Source organism: Hermetia illucens, chromosome 3, assembly GCF_905115235.1.
Source record: "Hermetia illucens chromosome 3, iHerIll2.2.curated.20191125, whole genome shotgun sequence".
Classification (NCBI taxonomy): Eukaryota; Metazoa; Arthropoda; class Insecta; order Diptera; family Stratiomyidae; genus Hermetia; species Hermetia illucens.
The window spans coordinates 137,816,684-137,843,511 of NC_051851.1; the positions used below are offsets into that span (position 1 = coordinate 137,816,684).

The 26,828-nt window shown below is 41.1% G+C and overlaps 1 protein-coding gene across 1 annotated transcript in view; it reads left to right on the forward strand.

Moving 5' to 3' along the window:
* Positions 1–20,213, forward strand: part of LOC119651319 (scavenger receptor class B member 1) — a 98,037-nt gene extending 77,824 nt beyond the window's left edge. Inside the window, exons 5-11 of the mRNA XM_038054852.1 lie at positions 1,480–1,680; positions 1,952–2,182; positions 2,278–2,395; positions 8,195–8,361; positions 14,257–14,382; positions 14,448–14,903; positions 18,937–20,213. Coding sequence (XP_037910780.1) covers positions 1,480–1,680; positions 1,952–2,182; positions 2,278–2,395; positions 8,195–8,361; positions 14,257–14,382; positions 14,448–14,903; positions 18,937–19,146 — 1,509 coding nt within the window. The 3' untranslated portion in view covers positions 19,147–20,213. The remainder of the gene's footprint in view (positions 1–1,479; positions 1,681–1,951; positions 2,183–2,277; positions 2,396–8,194; positions 8,362–14,256; positions 14,383–14,447; positions 14,904–18,936) is intronic.
* Positions 20,214–26,828: the final 6,615 nt, after the last annotated feature.

Genomic DNA, 26,828 nt, shown 5'->3' on the forward strand with positions numbered 1-26,828 from the left:
ATGGCCTTTTTGGCTTGATCATCCTAGGTTTCACAGAGTAGCTAATACTTTCAATTATTTGAATGTAATCCTGTCAACATCACCTTATGGCAGTCCTGGTGGCTCTAGGTTATATCTTATATGACTGCCAGTATTTATATTTGTTATACATTTTGAAGATTTTCATTATCCTCTGTAGACCGTAGACCTTTTGACTTCAGTTTCTCTATATTGGGATTGGTAACATTAGCGGTGAATAATATTCAAATACAACAGTTAAGTCACCAGTGTCGGCCTAATCTCACAGTCTTGTTAAAATACGGATTGATTTGGTGATCACAATCGGAAACCCGCTGTGACTAGCACAACGGTACCAATTTATACAAGACTTCTGCAAACCCCCAATGGTTTAATTAATTAACGTGAATAAGGTAAAAATAGGTTGGGTCACATGCAGGCATGCAAGTGCCTTTTAAAAACGTGTTTCAAATGCCTTGCAATGCAGTGAAGAAAAGGTGCGAAAAGATGCATGAAGTAAGGAGAATCCGAACATCTCATCAAGGATTCCATTAAAAATCTAAGAAACACATTGTGCAAGGAGAAAGAGGATATGGACGAACAACACCTAGTGGGTGGTCCATATAACATTACAGAAAAAAACTTCAGATGCCTTAGGCCCAGAAAGATTCAATGTGAAACGTATATTTTATGGAATGTTCTGTTGAAACAGAAACATTACTCGTAAATTCAAAATAGTTGACTATTTAAGTTTTAAACTTCGAACCCTACTTGTGACTAAAGGAACTAATAGGAAATTTTGTGAATGAATTAAGTTCCTAACTTACAGTCCAAGATAATAAGAGGCAGGTGCATGTGAAAAAAATTGGGATTCAAACTTTCCAGTTAACAAGCCAGAATTATATTGTAGAAAATCCCAATAGTGGACAATTTCAAAACTGGAATATGTGTGAATATGTATGCTAATTTAACAAGAAATGTTTATGCAAAACAACCTACAAATCTAGAAAAGCAAAATATCAATCATTATTACATAATATGAACCTTCTATCCAAATAAAGAATTCATGATATAACGATAGAACCGAGATCGCGTGAACCAAAATTTTCCAAAGTTTGAATTGAAATAGAACTGGCACACGCGCCGACCAAATTTCAGACAACAACATTTGAAATTCAAAATCCTGAGAGGAGGAAATGCTTCACCTGATCACGTTTTCATGCTAACCGATCAGACAGCCTTCGCGGAAAAAATGGTAGAATGAATTAAAGACCTTTAGAAAACATACTTTCATACTTGCCAGTCTCTAGTTCGTCCGTCTTCATCCTGCTTGAATAATCCAGTGAGTGGAGTTGAACGGTCTATTGATTCCGGGGGTTTTTGCATGACTCGTTTGTGGCTTATCATATTTAAAATTAAAGATCGGCAAAAACTGGTTTCTTTTTTTATCTTTTATCTTTTCATTTTTCCTTTTTTTTGCAGAGTATAGCCCAAGTTGCAGCTGACAAATCATATTTCGTTAGGCTTCCAGTTAACATATTGATCCGACAGACAAAGAGTTTGCCAATAGTTCGGATGACTGCTCACGAGTTCATGTTTGGCTATGAAACACAACTTACAACGCTTGGAAATACCTTTCTGCCGGATTGGATTATATTTGATAAAGTTGGATTGATTGATCGGGTAAGTAATGGGGGGATATTATTTTATGGAGTTCCTAATGCAGAACTAGATAATTCGAAGTTTATAGGCCCTGAAGAAAGAATTAACAGGCATTCAAAATTCTAGTCCTGGAGATACATATTTTTATCTTAGAATTCTCATTTTAAAGTTTGAAAACTATTCTGTTGCATTAAAACTCATCTCAAATTTCCACCGAACTGTTCAACTTAAAAATCCCTTTGCAAGATCCATTACTAAATGCCCATTTTTGTCTCCTTGCGTACTTTCACAGATGTATGACTTCAACAGTGACTACGAAACATTCTACACTGGTGCTGATAACCCTAGCATTTCCGGCTTGTACGCAACCTATCGCGGATCAAAAGACCTTCCTCAATGGAGTGGTGATGAACATTGTTCCAATATCCAGATGGCTTCAGATGGAACGAAATTCAAGAGTTTTATGCAACCAAATGAGACCGCTCTATTCTTCAGAAAGAGTATGTGCCGTGCTCAAAAACTGGTAAGTGTTATAACCTATGAATCTTAGTGTCATAAATAGATGCAATACGATAGACAATCTAATATAGGAATATTTCTTCTATGTTTCTCTTGAAGATTCCCACTGGTGAAGAGCAAGTCGTATCTGGTTTGCAAGCATATAGGTTTGTTTTTGAAGAAAACGCTCTGGATAATGGTTACTACAACGAGAAAAATAAATGCTTCTGCAGAAAAGGTAGGTCATTGTTTATGAAGATTTCATGATCATTTTAAGTTGATTGTGTATTTGACAAGTTGATGAAATTCAGTAGCTCAATACCTAGATTTAAATTAAAGACGAATGCCTCCATCTTCTTTGTATAAACTGTCTACCCGCCTCTCTTTTATTCGGGGCTGCGGGTGGGTCTCTGTTACCAGGCGATCTATCAAGACCCTTCCTACCAGAAGACATGCTGCCTCACCTAAGGTTGCTCTGAAAGTCTAACTGAGTAGAAGGTTTATCTTCCTCTAATTAATTTCTCGCATATGCAAGCGTGAATTGAACCACGTTTGGCGCCCTCATGTTAGGCAACATACTCGGTATGCTAGTATCTGCCATCCACTCGCATTCATAATCCAAATGTATCTTCATATTGAGCTTCACGTCGCTCATAATTCCTAGATACTTGATAGTCAGCTTCGAAATGAAAGTGCGGCCACCACCTCTTTGGTTCCCCTAGGGCAAGGTCAGCCATCTCCAGACACGTTTTTATAGTCTTATTAGCGTATTCTTCAATATCTTTAAGTTGTTTTGTGCCAAAACTCACAACCAAGTTAACCGATTAAAGTAGATTCCTTCAGGACGAGAAAGTGAAGGACGTTATTGTACCTCAAGTTCCACAGAGGAGGACCCAACACTAAAGTCCGTGAAATTCCTGTCAAGTCAGTTTACTCCTTAAGTCCAACGTCTGCATCGTATCAAAACAACCTTTCGGAAAGGTAAGATACTTGTTTGAATTAAAATGTTCATAATACATCCCCAGTTGTCTTTCAACGTTACCATGACATAACATTTGCTGAAGGACATCGAATTAGCTTTAATACCACGTCTATGATGCCGTACTTGAAATGGGCGTGGGGAAAACCACATTATCACTCTAATAGGCCATCCCAATCTATTATCTATTATGTATTCAATTATATAAAAATCAAAGTGATTGGTATATCTATATCCGTTTTTCGAACCAATCACCTTGAAAAGTGGCACATATATGTATTTTTTAATGGAGAAGGTTTATATGCAGCAACGTGTATGCTATAGTTAGGACTAGATGCGCTGCAGAGAATCAATATGTACATCGTCGCCACGACAATTGATGTTTATGTATATGTGTTTTTCGTGGAAAATATTTTAGCCCCATACACGTTATTGTAGCTCACCACTAGACGATCACGACGGATCAACTTCTACACCTTTCATCCAATCACTATGGACATTGGTATATATATGCGGTTTTCAACGGAATATAACTTGGTACAATTCACATTGTTTGAATTTGCACCTAGATGTCACTGGAATGGATCAACTGACCGTGATTGGTGAGACATTAAATTCTGAAAACGATTGAAAATGCCACCAAAAAAATCGAACGTTGGAAGATCAACCAGAAAAATGCCAGTAGTAAGTAAAATGCTAGTAGAGCTGCTGAAATATCTGAAGAACGAGACTCGCGGCTGAAAATAGAACGAATCAGAGCCTCTACTTCAAGAGCTGCTGGAACCTAAGAAGAATAAGACTCACGCCGAAAATATAATTAGAGCTTTCACTTCAAGAGTTGCTGAAACAGCAGAAAACGAGATGCACGATTTAAAAACTCAAATCTCAAAACCATGGTGTATGAATTGCACTTTTCACACATATCGCTGGAGCTACTCAGGAATCCAAACACAATCCATACTTTCAAATGGCATCGTTTAGGGCTATGAATATTGCAAAATATGGCACATTTGTGTTGAAAGGACGTGAAGATCCAGGGGGTTCAACGTAAATGCTTGTCGTATAGGCATAATCCCACGGTCCTCTTCAAACACGGATTGATTTGGAGAACGCAATTAGAGTCCCGCTGAGATTGGCCCACCGTTGCTGGTTTATACAGAGTGGATGAGAGACCTATCCATAACCTCTGCCGCAACTAAGGGGCAGCCAAGTTGTGTAACGCAACTCCACACTATAACTCACAAGGAGCTTAACTCGCGACTTGGGGACAACCACCTTGAAATTTTCACAAACTGCAAGTAATCGGGCCGGAGCACATCCCTCGAGAATTATTCTGGAGCATATGCTTCAAATGGCCACCCCGGTTCCCATGATGTCAGATAGCCTCCGGTAAACTTCGTAGCAAACGCCACTTAAGATAAGTCCAATCATCTGATAAACGGCCGAAGGCAGAACATCGTCTGCCGGGTTCAGCTAGTATTCTATAATAGCCAAATAGGTGAAAATTACCCTTTCTTCCATCATCTCTACAGTAGAATTTCGGAAGTTATTATGATTGGTTTCCCAGTTGCTTATCGAGCTATGCCACCGAGACTTTCTTGCAATACGGGTATCTCAAACACGCCTCTATTTCAATCAGATCTAGTTTTAACGCCGAGCTAACTGGTTTTATTAGGAATATTATTTAAGCTGTGAACACTCTTCTCATTGATTCTACGGCAAACCTTCACAAGTTCCTTTTTGGTTATTGGAATTATGGGGAAAGTATCTAGCGCTGCTTTATATTTTTCATTGTTGTCTGTCATGACATAGAGAACAAGATGTGAATATGACAGCTGTGGTATTCACCAACCCAGCTTCATCATAGAACTTACTGTCGAGTATGGCTTGCTTAACCTACTTCGAAAAATATTGTACGTTTGTTCTTTCTCGGTTAAACCCGGCCCCTTCTGGCCCGGTGGTAGAGTCTCCTTACTCGAGGGCACGTTGATCGGATTTTAGCGGCATTCTAGCATCTCTTCTGCGAAAATATCATGACTCATTTTGGTCCCGTAGGGAGATTGCCTACTTGGTCACACCAGACGGCTATTTAGCCTGAACTTTTCCCTTAGAACGTGGATACATTTCCGGTGTTTACATACTCTACATCTAATTTCGTGATGCTTGTAGCTCCTTCTATTATAGTATCCAGAACTAAGCAATCTAACATTCCCTGCATACAACAGCTATCCCAAAATATTGATGGCATAACCCTTTCGAAGATGTTAACGCTCTTGCTGGCTTTTTAGCGGAGCGGCCACGCTAAGCCCGGTCAGATGTTTGTTACCGCAGTTCACAATCATTGTAAACCGAAGTCCCATCCATAGTTATAACCCGACGAACAAATTCAATTTCATTCCGTATAAAACTTTTTGTTCCAAAATTAGTCAAGCTCTCATACATGGCCTCAAATAATCCAACATCAGCTAATTACTGTCTTTTACAATCATTAATAAGAAGGAATACTTTATGAAACGGGCCATAGCTTTATTAGTGTTTTCAACGGGAAGGGCTGAAAAATTAATTAACGGGGACCTAAATAACGACTCACTCTCAGAAGCTACTTAATCGGAAAATTCGGAAAACATCATAATATACATACGTTCCATCCCCATCCTCCCTCCCCCCGTACTGCAGTGGTCAGTGATATCCCCGCAATTAAGACTCGCTGAAGTACAAGAAACCATTTCGGCAACAATGACTTGTCGGTCTTGCTCCAAAAATCCTTTACTCGAAAAATGCTTTTTCTTGACATAAAAGTTTGAGGATCCTTTCTCCATTTACTCGAATTATATAATGTACACATCAACAGTCGAGGTTTAAATCCATGATCCCTTTCAGCCATGGATTGATTTTTGGATCACAACGAGATTTCCCATGTTTAAGGTGCAGGGGTGGGAGTCTATTCAGAATCGAGGCATCAATTTTGCTGGTGGATGTGATACCTATCCAAACCTTTGCCATGAATAGAGGATGGAAACCGCGGGTCGAAAAGCGCACCCGACATCCGCCATAACTAACAAGGATATAGCTACAACAACTTTTTCATTACTACTTCGATCTACGATCCAGAGGCAAGGAGGGGTTTTTAATGAATTCCTACCTAAGAAGGCCAACTGGGAAAGGCGAGACTTCCATTCGCTAGCTCCTACCTTACTCATATCAGCGGATAATGCAAGGTTTATCTAATACCTCTGCCCCCTTTGGGCATCGGCAATCATCATCATCATCAGCGGCCTAATAACCGGGATTTGGTCTAAGCTTGCCTTAATAAGGAACTCCAGATATCTCGCTTTTGCGCCGAGGTCCACCAATTCAATATACCTAAAAGTTGCCTGGCGTCCCCTTATACACTTTTCGGGCTGGATAACCTCATCCATATGGATTAAGTGACCCGCCCACCGCAACCTATTGAGCATCGGTAAGCGGTTTCAAAAAAAGCGAAACTTATCGTCGAGCTCAAATAGCCCTTCTCCACCATTGGATGTAGAAATCATTATGAGCACTGAATCACAAGACCTGCCAACAAATAACCGGTCCGGAAGGCGGCTTCCGGAAAAGTTCGCTTTTAGAGGACTAGCCAGGTCCCTATGTTATCAAACCAAACCCCCGGTAGAGTACTAATTGAATCTCCAGGGATTTTGCATTAGCGTGAGACGCGGGTGAGGCGTTTTTCAGCTTGTTAATGGCTGAAGTGTCATATCCTTCTACATTGTTTCAAAGACTCATCCTGGGGACAACTTATTCAATAATATTCAACATAATATCCTCAACTTAAGAAAACAGTGATCTAATATTTGAGTTAGGTTAGAAAAATGAAAGAACCGAAGTTCAGCGTGTCAATTCAGTCAACTTCCTGCCGCAAATAGCGTAAAGATTCGTTATTCTATACTTCGGAAAGAACGCATTTTTATCTTTTTCGCCTTTAATTCGATGGATCAACGAGAGGCTAACCACCGCCGCCACCTGACCAGTCGTCCAATATAAGTCTAGCAAAAAAATCGTCTTGGAAGAATTTCGCCAAGTATTTTAGTCCCCCCCTTAGCTGTTTACGATGTAATGTTATGTAAGCAACTGGTTTTAACCAGAATTCTTAGGATTTAGTAAATTTGGGGAATTATTTCACTATATGAGTTATCGTACCACTCAAGGGTATAAAAAAAATTCTTCTAGGGTCAAATTAACGTGGGATAATACAGAGCACTCGAAAATCTATTGACGTATTGACAATTCAGTCTCCTATCTTTTTTGCCAGATTTTATCATCTGATTATATGATAAAGATCCATCTAGTTCTATTTGAAGTTGAAGTTTCCTGTGCCTATTCGGACGAATTCCCCACGGAATTTCGCAAAGCTCCTTGGTAACATATGTATGAGACCATGTAAAAGCCAAGTGGCATTAGAAGTGTTTCTATAAGTACGTTAAGTACAATGGATAGCTACTCGACACAAGAGTTGGATTTGACGCTATGGTTTCAATTCAAAACCAAACAAATCTTTAGGTTGCTAGTAGATCAATGTAATAAAGCGCAAATCATATTACTTGAGAACACTCTTGAACGATATACCCAGACCTACCGATATACGAGTACTACGACTACCTGGAGGCTATTGAGAACCTTAGAACGCAATCTAAATGATAATACGTTTTTTAGATGAGCTAATCTGCCATACAACTTGAAATACTATTACGGCAATTAACATTGTCAAGATACTTAGATGAACATAAGTAATTTATCTAATGTAAATGCATACTCATTATTTTCTATATGATATATGTACGGATCTATTGCTCGGGTATATGAATATTCAATTATTTAGTGTATTGAATCATAAGTCAATTAAAATAAAATTATTATCATTTTTTAAAGAATGTTTCATTTTGAGTAATAAATAACAACCAATTTATTATTATTTCAACCATTTTATGTTTTACCGCTTTTTTATGATTATGAATGAAGTAATTGTTTTATATTTACGTTTTTACTTAATTTGTATATTTTGCTCTTCTCATTCAGGATACTGCCAACCTCGTGGACTTTCAGATGTTACCGATTGTTACTATGGATTCCCAATTTCTCTAAGTTATCCACACTTCTTAGACTCTGATCCAAAATTATTAGAAGCGGTCCATGGTTTGAAACCAAATCGATCGAAACATGAGTCACACTTCATGATCAATCCGGTAAGTGTTGAAAAATCTCAAAATATTTAATATGATTAGAATCGTATATAGCGTAATTTAGCTTAGTACAGTATTTTCTTAAAGGACATGGAAAGGAAATGTCCGTAATGTGCTTCCAAAAATTTAATTTAAGAGTATCAAATGTAGTTCTGACGGTTTAAATTAATTAAGAATGCTATTTTAGGTTTTTACAAAAAATAACTTGCTCGAAAAGTGGAAGTATGTATCTCATAGATTTGCAAGATAGAAGCATGCATGAAGGCTTATTAACTTTCTCTATCGAAAGATAGTTATCACTATTATTTCTTCTGTCCTGCGTTAAACTGACAAAAGACGACAACACAATAACACCGACCGGATGATTGCATCTTTCAAGGCTACTTAACCACACGAAGTTGATGTTCTTGGCAACCCTTCTTTCTGGCCTGAAGGTGCATTCATCAAGCCATACAAGCGCCACAATTCGCAGGTCAATTTCAAGGCGACCCGCCTGTCTCGCAGAGCTATATAACTGGATCCATGTTTACTGTCCGTCTGTTTTATCAGAACGTTAGGGGTTTAAGAACCAAGCTGGGGGCCTTCAATTTATCCGCGCTGGCTCAGCAACACCATGCCATCTGTGTCTCCGAAACCTGGCTGGACGATGCCATATTAAACTCCGAGCTCCCCGAAGGGTACTAGATTTTCGGCTGTGACAGGGACCGGGATGCATCTCGTAAGTCCACCGGCGGTGGGGTCCTAATTGCAATAAAAAATACACTCTCCACCGAACTTGTCTTCTCCTCCTCTGGCTTTCCTTTTGATTGTGTTGCTCTTCGTGTCTTCCCGCCCAACTTCCTCCCGTTCATTGTATCTTGTGTATATGTCCCCTGTGCTAGCCCTTCTCACCTGTATGAAGAATTGTTTGACACTTTGTCAGAACTCCCTATCGTCAGATTCCCTTTCCTCCCTTTCTTCCTTTCCGAAGATTTGCACCTCCCCATGCTCCACTGGCCCAATCATCCTAGCCTTCCAATTCCTCCCAACAACCTCTCCCATTCTTCCCTTCCACTTTCTTCCTTTATGAGCACTTGCTCTGCCCTGAATTTCAATACCATCAAAAACTCCTTGGGCCGCACTCTCGATCTCTTCCTTTCCAATTTCTCCGAGCGCTACCTTTCTTGATTTCCTTGTACATCCCCGTATGTCAAAACTGACGCTCACCACCCCGCGGTTGGATTTGAAGCGGATTCCTCGTTTAAAACCCAAAACTAAGCGTAAATCCACTAAGTTCAACTTCCGCAAAGCTAATTTTGACGGTCTGAACTCAGCTTTAACATCTTTCAACTGGGTAGATATATTAAGCAACTCATCGTGTGATCAGGCTCTAAATAACATCCTGTCCAATCTCTTCTCCTATTATGTCCCTTCTTCCCCCCTCTACTTCGTACCCAACTTGGTTCACAACGGAAATTCTTATTAACATTCGCTTGAAACATACACTGCGGAAGAATTTTCGAGCTTCTAAGAATGACGCCGACCTTGCTTAATTTAAGGCTATACGCTTTACTGTGAAGCCAATGATCAGAAAAGCACGTAAAAAGTATTGATTGAGCGTCGAAGCCGCCTTCGCCCGCGATAACTTAAAACCCTTTTGGTTTCACGCTCGATTTCTCCCTTCTTCTGCCAGCTTCACTGACTGCACTGCCAACTCCCCACAACAATCCTGCGACCTTCAGCACCTACTTCTCTTCAGTGTTTTCTCCCTGGAGTTCTCCACCCTCTACACCTCTCATAACTGCAGACTCCTCCGAATCTCTAGCCATTCCTCTCCTTACGCCTTGCTTGGTTGAGTTCCTCATTGGTAATCTTGACCCCAATGTCGGACCTGGCCCCGATGCGCCTCCTAATCTCTTCCTCCTTAACTATAGAAAACACATTTCCCTCCTCCTGAGTATAATCTACAACAAAAGTCAAGAAGAATGCCACTTTCTCCGTCTCTGGAAAGAGGCCCTTATCATCCCTATCCTCAAGAGCGGAGACCCTTCTCTTTCTGTGAATCACCGCCCCATTTCTCTTCTCTCCACTTGCTCCAAAATCCTGGAAAGATACGTCAACGACTAGTTGACCGCTCCCCGGTTGTAGCTTCTAATGTAGCCCTTTGGGCTTTGAATCTGGGCCAGTGAAAAAAGACGTGTTCTGCGTCCTCTGGAATGTTTGCACACTGTGAGCAATATGGCGAATCATCACAGCCAAATCAATACTGATATGCTCGATAGCCTCCGTGTCCGCTCAAGAATTGAGTTAGGTCGAAACCTACTTCGCCGTGAGATCACTCGATCCATTTCCGGATATCCCATATGATTTTGTGAGTCCAACGGCCTGTTTCTGACTCATTCTCGCAACCAGCGCTGCGATGTTATATGCCTTAGTTGCTGCACCCTCCACATGCAATCTGAAATTTAACCTCTGATCAATCATTACACCTAAGTACTTAAGTGCAGGCTTGGAATGAATTGCTTGCATTCCAACTTTAATCTTCATGGAAATACGCTTTCTCCGCTTGTTAGTAAGTACTACTTCCATCTTATGCTCTACGAGCGGTAGATCAGCATTCTCTACCCAAGATTTAATCTCATAGACTGCTTCATTTGCATAGAGCTCGACTTCTTCGAGAAGGCGTGCAACAACCGTCACACCAAGATCGTCCGCGAAACCAGGGTCAGTACCCCGTTATACATAATAATCCACAAAAGTGGCCCTAGGACAGACCCTTGTGGAACTCCGCATGTCGTTTGGTATGATTTCATTCATTCATCTGATTCGCAGCACAGAATCCTATCGATTAGGAAGTCGGCAACGATACGCACCAGGTACTTCGCCACGCCTAAGTTGAATAGGGACTCAAGTATCTTGCCCCATCTAGCGGAATTGAAGGCATTCTTCACATCAAGTGTAATCACTGCACAACATTTGCCCTTGTCAAGTGCAGTGTTAGCTGTGTTAGCTACTAGGACAAGTGCATCCGTTGTAGACCTCCCCTTTCGAAAACCGAATTAATCTGTTATAGATTACTCGTTCGAATAGTTTGCCAGTATTATTTAGGAGGCATATTGGCCTGTAGGAGCAATACCACCCAAAGGCTTGTTACACCCGAAAATATCATGGAACTTATGGTGAAAGCCAAGGAGATATGGACCGAAGTTGAAAAAGTGATTACAGCCATCGGAAAGAAGCTTAGGCAGGAGGAAGTCAACCGAAAGAATGAACGCGAGAGGAACACGAATGTTGACATGAGCGCAGGATAAATTCTGATCCAGTCCCACGACGTAATACCAAATGGGAGTCCCGCGGGGAGAGTGAAAGGAGAAGGAGGTGGTTTTAGTGGGTAAGAGTCCCACATAACCGTGTGGCAGGAGCCTGCGGTAGCTTTTGAAGCTTTCCACCTTCCATTGGGAAAAAAAAAGACGGACAGACAGACAGACAGCCAGTAAACCGATTTTAATAAGGTTTTGTGTTTACACAAAACACAAAACCTTAAAAAAAAAAACTTATTAAAATATGATGTTCATCAACTCCACCAGGTTCTGAGCGCAAACCCTCAGTTTCCTCAAAATATTCATTTTTTATGAGTTGGGTCGCCCTACGAGCTTCCTTGGTGCTATCACCGTGACGTCGGTCGTTCCGCGGACTCTAATCGGATGCCGTCCATATGATCGGCAAACGCCTTGCACTGGTATCCAATAGTAAAGTTCAGCGACCCCATCAGCATCAATATTGTTCCGTGGCCTCCATTGAATAGTTCGGCAAATATGTAGGGGGGAGGGGCTATATAAACGATTTTCTTCCAAGAATTCAAGTGCGCCACACCATAGCGTTAAAGGATTCGTTCAGGAGATCGCCTCTAGAATCCTGAACTCGATATCGGATAGAATGAGACCTGGTGGGTGGTTGAAAGATTTTAAGGTATTCGTAGCGTCGGCCTCACGCCACTCCCATCAGCATTCAGCAACAGCGGGACATTTGAATCGTCCTCATTATTCCCCGAATGCTGGTTATCATTGAATTTACTTTTTTTCGGCTTCAGACTTTGCCCATGAATCTTTTCTGTTCTTCGGATACATATTATCTCGCCAAGAGTCGGGAGAACCCTGAACCCGGCCGTACTGAAAACTGTGGAAAAAGATCCAGGAGATGAGAAGGTGAGGATGAGGGGTGTTCCGTGAAAAGTTGATGTTCAGACTAAAAAGTTGACACAAACCCTTTTCACTAGAGTCGTATTTATTATCCTAAATTCGAGAAAAGCAAAATAATTCGTAAAGTCGCTCACGTGTAGCCGGCTGAGTGCGAGCTGCTTCCAGGCAGCATATCTTTCACAATTTTCAGAATTGGCTTCAGAAACTTCTACAAAATATTCGATTTCTTGAAGCATTTAAAGGGACTTTCCTCCTTAAGGCAACCTAAATATAATAATTCCATTATCCTTCCTCTTCTTCTTAGTCTTAAAAAGATCTTCCAGGGTCCTTTTCGCTACACATTATAGTCCCTGTTTTGTATCAGTACAGCGTTAGGAGTATTCATAACTCAAATCATGGCATGGATTTACGAGTATACTCAAGTGGAATCACAGGAGAAGAGAAGTAATCAGGAAATCTACTCACATTATCACAAATATCATCTAGTATTTAAAAATCAAGGATAAAATCCTATACAAAACCATTTAATTGCATGTTCTAACCATTGATTTATTTCCCAACTTGAAAAAATTAAAATCGATTAATCGTAACGAATGGGTGATACCAAACAGGTTACCTAGCATTTCCATTCAAGAGCGGAAAAAGCATCCAAAACGTGTTTAGCAATCAATAACACACTTATCTCACAGCGGATGCATCGTCACAGATAAATGCATTGCACTTGAACTTCACTTCTGCCTGCTTCCACCCAGCTTCCTACGAGAGGTTACTCTTTCACTTTTTTTGCAGCAGTTGCACGACATGCAAGCAATTTAGGCCTGGCTGGTGTGAGGTTGGAGATTAGGAACATGGTCTTCGTTCGTAGACCGTAGCTACTGCATTGCATTCGACTGCAATTTATTATCTGATGCAATAAATTAAAATAACCGCTATCCATAAATGGTAGTATGTTTTCTTACCTTGAAAATTATGTTGGGGTTTTCCCAAGTTACTAGAAATAAATATGAATGACCAGTTGGGGGACACTTCAATGGAAGTGTGGTCGTGAACATACATATTTGTGCTTATGAGGAATTGTGTGCAAATTGCATAAAATTTCAATAAAATAAATGAAGGATTTTCGTTGTATACATGAGCCATTTTGGAAAATTTTACTGAAAATATTCTAGTATAATCCCTATTAATTTCTCTCTAATCTTCCATACCAAATTGTAACTTTCGCACAATTTCTAGGTAGACATTAATTATGCCAATTAACGTTTAATGAAATTCTAATTATATTGAATGAAGGCATTTACCTACCTATAAAAACTACCAGACAATCTTGACCCCACACGAGCAAATAACTCTAATCAAGAACTTGAGCTTGATAGTGGTAGCCTTAGTGCATTCTGAGATAGGCTAAGTAAGTTGGCTTGCAGTAATCTATGAGATATTTCCAGAATCAACATAAATAGCAGCCTCTAAGGCCAAAATGTAACACTAGACGTAAACAATTGTAATGCTGACTTTCAGATGTAGCAAAATCACATGGAATTTCGCACGTTGCAAGGCAAATTCCAATACGTTGGAGATTTTATGATCAAGTGCCTTCAATCAATCATAGTATCTTTTGCAATCAGTGCAGTATAAATGATAAGTTTACGACTATAATTAGCATGTTCGGATGTAAAGATAAATATCAAAGCTAATTTGCGTGATTTATTGGTTATTCCTACAGACATCAGGACTTCCTCTTTCGTGCTCCGTGAGATTTCAAATCAACATGCACATGAGAGACATTCGATCGATGGCCCACGTTGAACGATTCAGCGATATGACGTTGCCCATGTTATGGTTTGAAATTGTAAGTGCTTATATTAACTAATCCTCTCAATAAAATTATAAATCCATATTTTCCTACACTTATAGGCCATGCGCGAGCTCCCAAAACCATTAGAGAGCCGATTCAACCTCTACCTTAATATCCTCCCGTACATCGAACCTGTCGGGTTTTGGGGTGGACTTGTCGTGGGAGCACTCTGTCTTATTTTCGCTATAGTTCAAGCCGTTGTGAAGCTACCGCAATTCCTCTCGTCATCGCAGAAACAATATAGCAACAATAGCAGATTCGAAAAGTCTACGTTCAGATCCAGTATATATCAGCCATGCGAGATGAAACTTATGGAAGCCAAGGACAAATATACAACGAAACCCCAACATGGGGATGATGAGATTATGATTTGTAGCATCGATATTAGCGGAGAGGATAATCATGTAATGGACCAAGTAACATCGAACTCGGATGATGGAAATGAGAGTACTTCGAGCCAACATTATGCTAATTTGTCGGAGGATAGCGGAAGTCAGAATAGTGGTGAAAATAAGGTAAGGGAAATTATTTAAAATCCTTTTTACTGTTAATAAAATTATATGAATATAAGTTCCTTAAAAATAACGAAGATTCCCTGTGGAATTTTTTTCTAGCGTCCTACTTAGCATGGATATAATCCAATGCGTAAGATACCCCCAATCCAATACTGGTCAAGGCTTCCTTGATGGCGTTGGTACTAACGTTGTTGAAATCTCCCTCTATATACAACAAGGCAGCTGGTGTACACTGCTTGTATTGCAACGACCGCTCAAATCTGCCATATATCTCGTGGAGGGCGATTTCTGTGAATTTTCCTTTGAGGTAGGCATGCTGGGACTTAAAGAAAGGCGTTCTCTCCATAAATGTCCTTGAGTGGATGTCCACGACGCGCTCTAGGGTCTCCAGCACGAAAGAGGTTCGGCTGATTGGTCGAAAGCCCTTTGCGGACTCATGACCGCACCTGCCCGCTATCGGTATGAATACCACTCGTGCGCGTCTTCAGGACTGTGGCACGTATCCTAAAGAGATGCCGTTCCGGTAAATCTCAACAAGCCACGGCACAACCCTTTCCTGATGCTTCTGTAGCATGACTGGCATTATGCCATCTAGACCTGCAGATTATATGCGGAGAAGCTGTTTATAGCCCAGCCGATCTTATCCTCGGTAATTCATGATTTGATAGTCTCGCACAGCTGGGATGGCCGCAAACCCTCCAAGCAAGCTTCTGACTCATAGTCCTCCTCGCTGGCGGGAAAGTGCGTTTCAACCAGCAGCTCCAAGGTTTCTCTAGATTATTCTGTACAGGAGCCTTCCAAATTTTTAAGAAAGGATGGGGTCTTATGTTTCTTGGACAGAATCTTACTGAGCCTCACGGATTCACTGGTGCTTTCGATGTTCTGACAATAGTCCAACCAACACCGCATCTTGGCGGTCCTGATGGGCGACTTGTACTTCTTCAGGCAGTCCTTATATGGCTGCCAATATTTGTGCCTGTAGCAGATGTTGAAGATTTCTCTGATCAGCTTCCTGAGGCTGGAAAGATTTCCATTCCACCACGGTGGCAGTGTCAAATGATACGATATAGTGCTTCTTGTTTGATGCTATCATGCACTTGAAGAGCTAATGAACATCGATATTGAACTCATAGAACTTTTCCAGTAGTTGTTTGTCCGTGAAAATTTAGTCCAACGTGGATCGTCCTTTGCTGCCACATTGGTATCCACCAATTAATTTGTCTGTATATGGCTCTAACCTAGCGCTGGATGATTTTTGTCAGGATCTTGTAGGACGTGCACAACAATGAAATGCCTCTGTAGTTGCCACAAGTAAGCTTCTTGGTTCTTTGTTCCTGGGAAGTATCTGATGATTGGAATTAACCCCGAGGTCCTTATCTACAGAACTAGAAATAGAGCATAGTGGCGGTGCAACAGCAACAATTGGAGTACTCACTTGTTTTCTCCGTGGTGTTTGTGTTGATTATTGTAGTACCTTAGATGACGCTTGGATCTACTAGCAGGGGCACTAGATAACTGCTTCTGCGGCGCTGGTTTCAGGAAATTAATCGGCTTGATGCTTGATCATCCGTAAATCGATTTTATGGTTTCCTCTAGCGGGGCAATCGTCGCCTGCAAGCTGCGGATTAAATCCTTCAAGGACTTGTTTTTTCAATAGCCTGTTTTACATAACTTACTAAGCAAGGGTCTCATCAATTTCCTCATTTACAAGCTGGTTCTTCATGGTCCCCTCCAAATGTGAGTGTGTGTGCGTTTGATGTGGGGGAGAGGCAAAGCCTCTGAACACTCAAACTTTAGTGGCCCATTGTTCTAGATTCCCTCGTCTAACGGAATATCCTAGATTCGTTTATGTATCGCAGGATTTCCATTTCCCTCTACATCACAATGACCGGGTACCAAGATTAATTCCACCGTATTGAATCTAGAAACAGAGTTCAATCGATTTCTACATCCCTGAACGATTTTTTAAGTGATCAAAGCACTACTCAACGCCCTCAATGCGCCTGGGATGCGCCTGCCCTTCAACCGCTCGTCCATCATCCAGGTTGCCGCCCTTAAGACCGCATACACTTTAGCCAGAAAGACCCTTGTGTATTATCCCAAAGGAAATTCCACTTCTCGTTTTTATTCGAGAGGTAGACTCCTGCTCTAGAAGACGTCAGTATATCCTGTCAAGCATTCTTCTGTTTCGTCACAGTTCTCTCCGTTTCAAGATAACATCATATCTTCTACCAAACAGATGTACGGGGATCTGAGAATCGGAAGGCATTGAGAAAACTAGATTCATATCTCCCAATGACTCTTCCAATACTTTGTGCCCCCCCTTTTCCACTGTTTTCCCATAGATCTAATCGAATTAGTCTATGAGTCCCCATGTCGAGGCAAAGGTCCGCCTACACAGCCCATAAGTTGTGAGAGCTCGTTTCATCTTTATCTCTACATGTTTGTTCCAAAGAAGTTTGTTGTCTAGAATAACCCCCAGATATTTCACTTCTTCGGAGAGTTGAAGGGTAATACCCCTCATCTCTGGAAAGCAAAGACTATTCAGTTTCCTTCTTTTTGAAAAAATACCATTGTGGTCTTGGATTTACTGAAAGTTCATGCTCAAGACACCAACTGTCAATGAAACCAACGGCGAGTTCTGTATTTCTAAACACCATTCCGAGATCTCGACCAGCCAGCACAGCCACACCATCCACATAAGTTTGAACGTGTATTGGCAGATTTTGCAGTTCGTATAATAGTGAGTTGATCAGCATATTCAGCATAGAAGCGTAGAAGTGGAGTAGCGATCAACACCCACTTCAGTACACAACAATCTTTGCGTTAGCATAGCGTAGATCCATTTTATTAGAGTTTCATCAACACCATGTTCTCTGGCGGCATCACAGAGCTTTTGGAAGGGCGCACAGTCTTTTGACTGTGCCCCTTCAATTCCACGAACACCCAGATCGCATACTCAGCCTTCAGAGTTGCATCCTCTATCTTTGAAACCAAAGAATAAAGAGCAAACTCACAGGAATTTCCACGTTGGTAGCCATGTTGGTTTTCATTTAGGGGGTGCGACCTTAGCGCCTTCTCGCGAATGTGACGTTCAACCAGTCTCTCCCGACATTTCAGCGAAAACTATGTTAAGCTGATTTGCCTTAAGTTCTTTGGATTTGAACAGTCATCTTTCCCAGGCTTTGGTATCAAGACTACTTTCACCTTCTGTCAAGAGGAAGGCACGTTGCTCAGAGCAAGACATCCTCGAAATTTAACAATTATTGTCCTATAATCTGTCTACGTTCTGACGGTATTGCAAAAGATGGAAGTGTTCTGAAGGACTAATCAGATCACATTCCTTTGGGTGAGGTGAATTCTTCTTAAATGTGCTACTCTTTGCCCTTCCTTTTCACGGCGCTTCCAGAACCGAAATATGTTTCGTTGCTTTACTTTTACAGGGGATAAAACAACATCAACTGGCGAAATATTGCTACATTATACTTCCTACATTCTAGAGCTGAAATCATAATATGCAAAACTACAGCAAAATTCCAGTTCCTGACTGCAAATCATCAAGAACGAATGTGATCTATGATAAATGCTTTATGGTATAATTGCCCTTTAAAACTAGAAATGTTATTCAAATCAATGCTAAAATTGCATAAACAAAATTAGAAATGATGAAAATGCAAATTTATGACGCTAATCTGTCTGTCTTCGCAAGTAGCTGTTAATTCTTAATATATTTAATTATTGGTCTCCATTCAACTTATCCACTTATCTCGCAACATTGAAATCTGATGATTAGCTTGAAAGTTGAAAAGTTGCCCCGCGATTGAAAAATGAGAAAAAGTATCTTTTCTGATCATGAACTTGAGTTGTAATTTTTCCACTGTTCCTTGACACTCAACAACTTATAATTGCAGCTTAATGATGTGCCGTGTAGTATATGCATTGCCTCATAAAATGGAAAATAATCTTTATCTTTTTTTATTAAAGAAATTAATATGCCAGTTTGCTCATAGAATCTTTTTCTATTTCCTTACAGAACTATCAGAAGGAAAGCTATAACAACGACTCATATGAAAGATCCCGACTGGATTCCACCGAAGAGAAAGGAAGCTGGCTGATGGGAGAAGCATCTTCATCGGTAGATGATATCGGTACTGATCAGTTCTCATCATTGATAAACTCAGACGATGACGATTATGATAGCGAAGACAAGGAAGAGCATACAAACGAAGCGTCCATTGTGTAACCACCACCACATGCCGTGCAAATTAATCAATGGTTTCTAAAGGAATAAAACCCTTGGCCAAGACTGTATGCATGCGAAGCTTATGATTAAGACTAATATAAGGGTGAGACTCAGCACTAAGCAGCGTGATATAGGATATTATGACAAATCCCGATCAAATTTCCAAATCAACTCAACATCGATCTACAACTGTGTAGAGGAAATTATTGTCATTTGCTTGTGAATTTTACACCGTAGATAGGCAAATTTTGTAAAAAGTATACTCACGAAGCTAAAGAGGTTCCAAAGTAGTAGTTTTAAGATACTCAAAAGGTTTCGGAAGCATTACATATCAATCATTTTTACATAAAGTTTCTGGCTTAAGTCTTTTGTTTTTCCCCAAGTCTTTTGGTTCGGAATTTTGATTGCCCAGTGATATTGCAATCAAAATTTAGTAAGTGAAAGATGCATATATTTGCTTTTCATTATAGTATATATAAAATGGCTTATAATTCGATTTAATGCACCACAAAATATAATTAGCAATAGAAAGAATTTTATAAAAGCCAGAAGCAATAAAAAATCCACAACGCAAAATAATTCAAAAAAAAAACATTTTAAAATTCCATTTCAAAGACTCATCTGCACTTACCTCCATGAGGTAGAGAAAACCGCTTGATAAATATCATAATAAAGTAGTGATATAAGCCTTCTCTTTAAGGGTTTCATATGTTTATCGTTTAGAGGGGGATGCATTTGGAAGGAGAAGTATCGCATGTGCCTAAGTTTTGACTAATTCTTTGGTATATTTGGAAGCCTGTAAAACATATTTCTTGAATCGATTCTGTGATTTGTAGCAATTCAATATATTTTAGTGTAATATTAATCGCTTTGTGAGTAAAAAAAGTGCCTTAAATGGAATTCCTGTGCTATAATCTTGCCAATTAGAGTTGTATTTTAGATTTGTACATATCCATGTTTATTTTTATCGTAAATCTTATGCATTCATGATGCTAAAATATTCAAAGGAATAATTGTAAGGTTGAAATTTTTTATGCGAAGATAAATAATAAAGTATTATCGATACAGTTAGTGTGTTTTATTATGAGTACCAGGAAATTTATTCATTAGATTGTTAACTTAGGCAGAAACTTTCATACAATTTGATCACATTTACATCCTTTGACGTCTCTATTGAACTCAGAAGATAATTCGGTACAAACCCCCTAATTCGTACAAATTTGCCTATAATTGGTAATTCCGATATTTCGTACAAAATCGTCAATCCCTTGACGATATCAGGACTCTACTCTACGTTTTAGCTGATTTGGCAGTATACTTCGAATTATCGCTGTGCTGGAAGACAATATCCGAAGTTCGGTTCTCAAAATGAAAAGCGTCTTCGGACGGATCAAGGCCTGTTTGACTGCTGGTTATGTGTTAAGGACAAGTGCACTAGAGAAGGTGTTAATAGGCGCTGAATACCTTGGGCACCTTCAGTTTCAAATAAGACTCTTACCCTGCTGGCCAGGCCAGCCAGAGTGGACATTCTTCCCTGACTACTCGTAGCACAAAGACATGGACTCAATTAATAAAAATAAAAACAAAAAACCGACGAGAGAAGAAGAGGTGGTGATGCCAGGCTCATCATCGGAGGGTGAGTTGCTTAAATCCAGCCAGGAGATAGTTGCGTCGAGAGCAGTACAATCAATGTCAATCGTAGCGCCGCTGTGTTGAAACCAACCATAGTGACCTCGCGGAGCGAAGCGGCAGATGGACTAGTGGTTTCCAGTTTGGAATCTAGTGTCGCCAAGCTGGGTGTAACGAGTACCAGCCATAGCACTCCTAACCCGAAAGCGTCGACGTCGGGAGACCCCTGAAAAGCAAAGATCGACAAGGATGTCGGTTAGCGGAAGCCAGCTAAGAAGCGAAAGTTCACTAGAGTTCTACTCAAAAGCCAGTAACAGAACGCCATGCATATTCTCAGCAAGATTGCTTAGAATTAGGATGTGGTCCTGGCGATGAGCGGGATGAAAAGAACTTCGCTGAATACCAGGCGAAGCACCCGCTCTCAAACGCAATCGATCTCAAGATGAGGTCGAACAAAAACACAAGCAAGAGTTAGGACGCTAAGCAACCTCTGCAGAAAGATAAGCAGCAACAGCCAGCCGACGAGCCACGAACTGCAAAACCCTTCAGCGACGTGGCCAAAGGCACTTACGTGTGGTGCTGGCGGATGGCAATTCCGCTAGCGGCAAACTAGTCCCAGAAGTGTGGACCAGGATTAAGACCAGGTTTCCGGAGGTAGTCATTGAGCATCTCTAGACCCCAAAGGTGAACACACGGGATCCATCTCCTGCTTTGATTTCTCACAAGTGGTCCGTGGGCTCCACGTTATAGCTTGCAAGGACCACTTCTCCAAGGACTTTCTCGGTTCGTGCCTCGATAAGATCAGCGACGCCTAGGAGGCCGTAAAGCTCAAAGTTATCCATTACGACGAGATTCCCGGGACACCGGTCGCATGCATTTCGACCGACCCGCATGGATAAAGAAAAGCTAGTCCAATCCTTGCGCCTTTAAAACTCCAGGATTCCCATGGACGACTGGGTAGTTATCAAGGAGGAGGGACCCCAGACGAACAGCCAACCTTTACTATTCCGTATAAACGGAGAGTGCCAGGAGACCCAGGGAAAGTAGACTCTAAAGTTCTGTTCGGAGTCAGGAACTCAAAGTTGAAAGTGTTCCGCTCTGCGAAACTGGACAATGGCCTATATGCATTCGACGTCGCCAACGAGGTGATGGAGGAGATGAGAATCCGCGGTCCGAAGGGGACTGACGAACCCCCTACGGAAGCATATCATACATAGGGTAACGCAGATAAATCTGCAGCACTCGAAGTGCGCCTCGACTAATCTGCTTTTCATCGACATGGCACTAGTACAGAAACCCTGGATCGGTAGCCACTGAATCATCAAAAGGCTCCAAAGCAAATATTATAATTTATTCCACAGCACAAGGGATGTTGATCAGGACAGAGTTAGAGCATGTATCCTCGAGAGGAAGAGTCTACGCGCTTTTCTGTTTCCGGACTTGAGTTCAAGCGACCTAGTCGTAGTTAAACTGGAGCAGGCGGAAGCAGAGAACGTGTATATTTTCTCAGCTTACATGGCTCAGGACCGATCAGCTCCGCCAGAAGAACTGCAACTTTTAACGACCACCATAGCAAAAAAGAAGGCCAACCTATTGATAGGCTGCATGCTTCTGAAAGGCTTGGGGGCAGCTCGGAAATTAACGAAAAAGGTAATTCTTTGATTTTGTTATTAATACAAATCTATCGGTGTGTAGGTAATACTACACCTGACCATATTCTGAAAAAAAAATTCTACCCCCCCCTTTTGGATGTATGAAAAACCTCCCTTAAACTCAACGCAAAGTAAGCCTTCACAGACTACATACTTACCGCCACCAAATTGCATGCAAATTGCGCACAACTCCACGGGAGACGTCTACATGCCATCGTTCCCGGTTCGACATTTCAGCTCTCTCTAGGTCTTCCCGAGCCTACACTCTTCCTGCTCCTATCATCAGTATCATGTCTTTCTAGAGCCACCCACTTGTCGCCGACTCTGAAATAATGGATTTCATAGCATGGCATACAACAATTTTTTTGAGTATGGTGGTCAGTTTTGATGTGCTGCTCCTATACCTATAATAGCACATAGAGAACATTAGTGCGGAATAATCTCAGCTTGATGCCGGTGTTGGTAGTGGTGTGAGCATTTCCAGACATTAGATAAAATAACGAAGACGGATCTAGCCCTGTTAATAAGTCGGTAGAAGTTCATTAGTCGGTAGAAGCAATACTTGTAAGATCCCACTTGTGCGCATTTTTAGTTTTTGCAGGGCAAGATGTATGACAATAATTTTTTTGGACAAGATCCTGCTTAAACTAGAGCCTAATTATACTTAATTTTTGTTTATCCTAACAGCTATCTTATTAATATAAAAATAGAGAACTATTTCCGATTGCCAAATTCAGTCTCGTATTCGCAAGTTGCCTGCTGATATATATTAATTTTCATATACGTCTAGAAGAAAATTTAGTATGAAAAGACTTTGTTAATTTTTTCTAGTTAAAAACCCAAGTCTTCGAGGAATACATGAGAACATGGTCAGACGTTTTGAGCAGAATAGTTTTTGTAAGCTGGAATAGGTTCTGTTGGCAGCCAACAACTGTACCCAGAGTTCTTCGTCAGAGCTGCTACCGAATATGATTTTCGACACAAAGTGGGAAAAATCATCAACGGTTTCAAAGTTGTACTTTATTGTTCTCATTTGACCAACGCCATTTGGTGCCGTTGCCTCTTTCAGTTTTGGTGCTGATATTCCCACCAAGTATTTCGTTTTGCTTTCATTAATATGCAGCCCAAGATCTCGCGCCGATCGCCACCTGTTCGTGCTGAATTGAGGTGTTATATAGTTGTTCTTCCCATTATGCCAATTTCATTAGCATAGGCCAGTAGCTGGGTGGACTTTCGCATTTACACCAGCATCACGGACGGCTTTCTCCAGGACTAGGGTCAAAAGGGTGCATGATAGGATACATTGTTTATGATTACGCCATTGCTCCATCTTCTTTTTCTACTATAGACATTGCCCTTATAGACTTTCCGGGTTGGATCATCCTCATCCATACGGGATTAAGTGACCCGCCCACCGTAACCTATTGAGCCGGATTTTATCCATAACCAGACGGCCGTGGTATTGCTCATAGATTTCGTCAATATGAAGGTTACGGAATCGTCCATCCTCATGTAGGGGACCGAAAATTCTTCGGAGGATTCTTCTCTCGAACGCGGCCAAGAGTTCGCAATTTTTTTTTTTGCTAAGAATCCTCCGAGGAATACATAAGGCCTAGCAAGATCATATAGTCTTGTAGAGTAATAGCTTTGACCCTACGGTGAGACGTTTTGAGCGAAACAATTTTGGTAAGCTGAAATAGGCTCTGTTGGCTGACAACAACCGTGTGCGGAATTCATCGTCATAGCTGTTATCGGTTGTGATTTTCGACCCTAGATAGGAGAAACTTTCAACGATCTCAAAGTTGTAGTCTCCTATCTTCATTGTTTTCCTTTGACCAGTGCGATTCGATGTTGTTCGTTCTTTTGGTTTTGGCGCTGACTTTGCCACCGTGCACTTTGTCTTGCCTTCATTAATGTGCAGCCCAAGATCCAGCCCCGCCTGCTCGATCTGGATGAAAGTAGACTGCACATATCGGGTGTTCTTCCCATGATGTCGATATCGTCAGCATAGGCAAGTAGTTGGGGGGACTTGGAGAAGATGGTGCCTCTCGCATTTACATCAGCATCGCGAATCACTTTCTCGAGGGCCAGGTTGAAGAGGACGGATGATAGGGCATCCCCTTGTCTTAGACCGTTGTTGATGTTGAATGGTCCCGAAAGTGATCTTGCTGCTTTTATCTGGTCTCGCACATTGGTCAGGGTCAGCCTAGTCAGTCTTATTAATTTCGTTGGGATATCGAATTCTCTCATGGCCGTCTACAGTTTTACCCTGGCTAAACTGTCATAGGCTGCTTTAAAGTCGATGAAAAGATGGTGCAACTGATGTCCATATTCCAACAGTTTTTCCATCGCTTGCTGCATCTGATCTGTTGTTGATTTGCCTGACATGAAGCCTCTTTGATATGGACCAATGATGTTGTGGGCGTATGGGGCTATCAGGCCTAGCAAGATAGCTGAGAATATCTTATAGATGGTACTCAGCAACGTGATACCTCTATAATTGTTGCACTGTGTTATATCTCCCTTTTTATGTATGAGACAGATAATGCCTCGTTGCCAATCGTCAGGCACTGATTCACTGTCCCATACCTTGAGCACAAGTTGATGAACCACTTGGTGTAATTAGCCGCCTTTTAGGCTGTAATACCATCAGCTCCAGGCGACTTATGGTTTTTAAGCCGTTGAATTGCACGGACTGTTTCTTCTATGCTTAGTGGTGACAGTATTTGCCCGTCATCTCCAGTTGACGAGACTTCCAACTGGCCGATATTTTGGTTGTTGAGCAGTTCATCAAAATGCTCAACCCATCGCTCCAATATGCCCATTCTGTCGAAAATCAGATTTCCTCTTTGTCTCTGCAGGATGAGCATCGAGGTGTTTAGGACTTCATCCTGCTGACTTGTTGGTAAGACTTCCACGCCTGGTAATTCGAGCTCAGAGCACTTTGCCAAGGAGATAGTGGTGCGAGTCTGTATTGGTCCCCCATTCATCAAGGCGGAGAAATGGCGGCGTTCCATCAGCACGTGATCAATTTGGTTGACAGTGGCCGCATATGGAGAGGCCCACGTATGTTTGTGGACCACTTTCTGCGCAAACCAGGTACTTCCAACAACCATTTCGTGTGAAACTGCTAACTGAATAATCCGCAGTCCGTTATAATTGGTATCCCTATGTAAGCTATGGGAGCCGACGTATCGCCTGAATACGGGCTCCGTCGCTACTTGACTTCATCTCCAAGTATGATTTTGATATCATACTTCGGACAGGCTTCGATGATCCACTCAACTGCCTCGTAGAAGGTATTCGTCTCCGACTATGCAGAGTGCATAGCCTTTCGCTTATCTTTTCAAAGCCGATAAAAGCACATGGTTTACTGGGTGGCCGCTATAATTCATGATTTAGCGGCTCTTCTCCAAGAAACCGGTCCCTGTCCATCGCATCTCTTGCAACGCTGTTATGTCAACTTTATATTGGGGCAGGGTATCGGCTAGCTGCTCAGCAGCATTCCGTCTGTAGAGGGAGCGCACGTTCCATCAGAAAATGCGCAAATCGTTAATCCGTTGTCGTTCAACCCCCAACCTGGAGGACCATTTGGTACATTTTGTCCCGTTTTTAGGCGCGGTAGACTCGCCTTCATCCTTCTCCGTCTGCAGTTGTTCATAAAGAAAGAAATCCCAGCGATCACCACGTGGGGGTGGAGATTGGGGGTGATAGTAGAACTGTTGGTGTTGGTTCAGCAAACGTTTCTCAGGTTTTATGCTCCATCGTGGGTACCAATCCATGTTTCGCCCTGGGACCTATACTAATTGCACCGTGGAGGAGTGAATTTACTTCGGCAATAGGTGGCAGTAGAATTAACATCTTTTCTTTAACAAAGTTTTCTTCAGAGACATGATGGTGAGAAAGAAAACAATGTTGGACTACATGGAGGTAGTAGTAGAAGCGCGGAAACATAAAAAAATCTAAATCTAGGATGAAGAGATCTTACAAATGGTGCAAGTGTTCTAGAAACCAATAATCAGTACTCTTATATAAAAATAAATCTGATTGTACTATTTAACTATAAGATTCACACGACAATTATATGATAATTGGTGTTTTCTTTTATATAATAATCCTCCACCTTTTTAATATGTGTTCTCTATCTAAGTTTAATTCCATTCATATGCGCTATAAAATCTTCATAACATCCAATTTATGATCAAAACATTTCAAAAAGTATACAATCATCGACAAATGGCGCAAAGCAGTTTTTATTAAATCCCACAGAAAATTGAACTGCAAATGTCGATATAAATAGCAAATAATGGCCTTTTTACGTAATTGTTATCTTTTATTTGATAGAACTCGAGTCATCCTCCTGTACCAGTTATATAAGATTGACATAAACTGCTTTAAGAA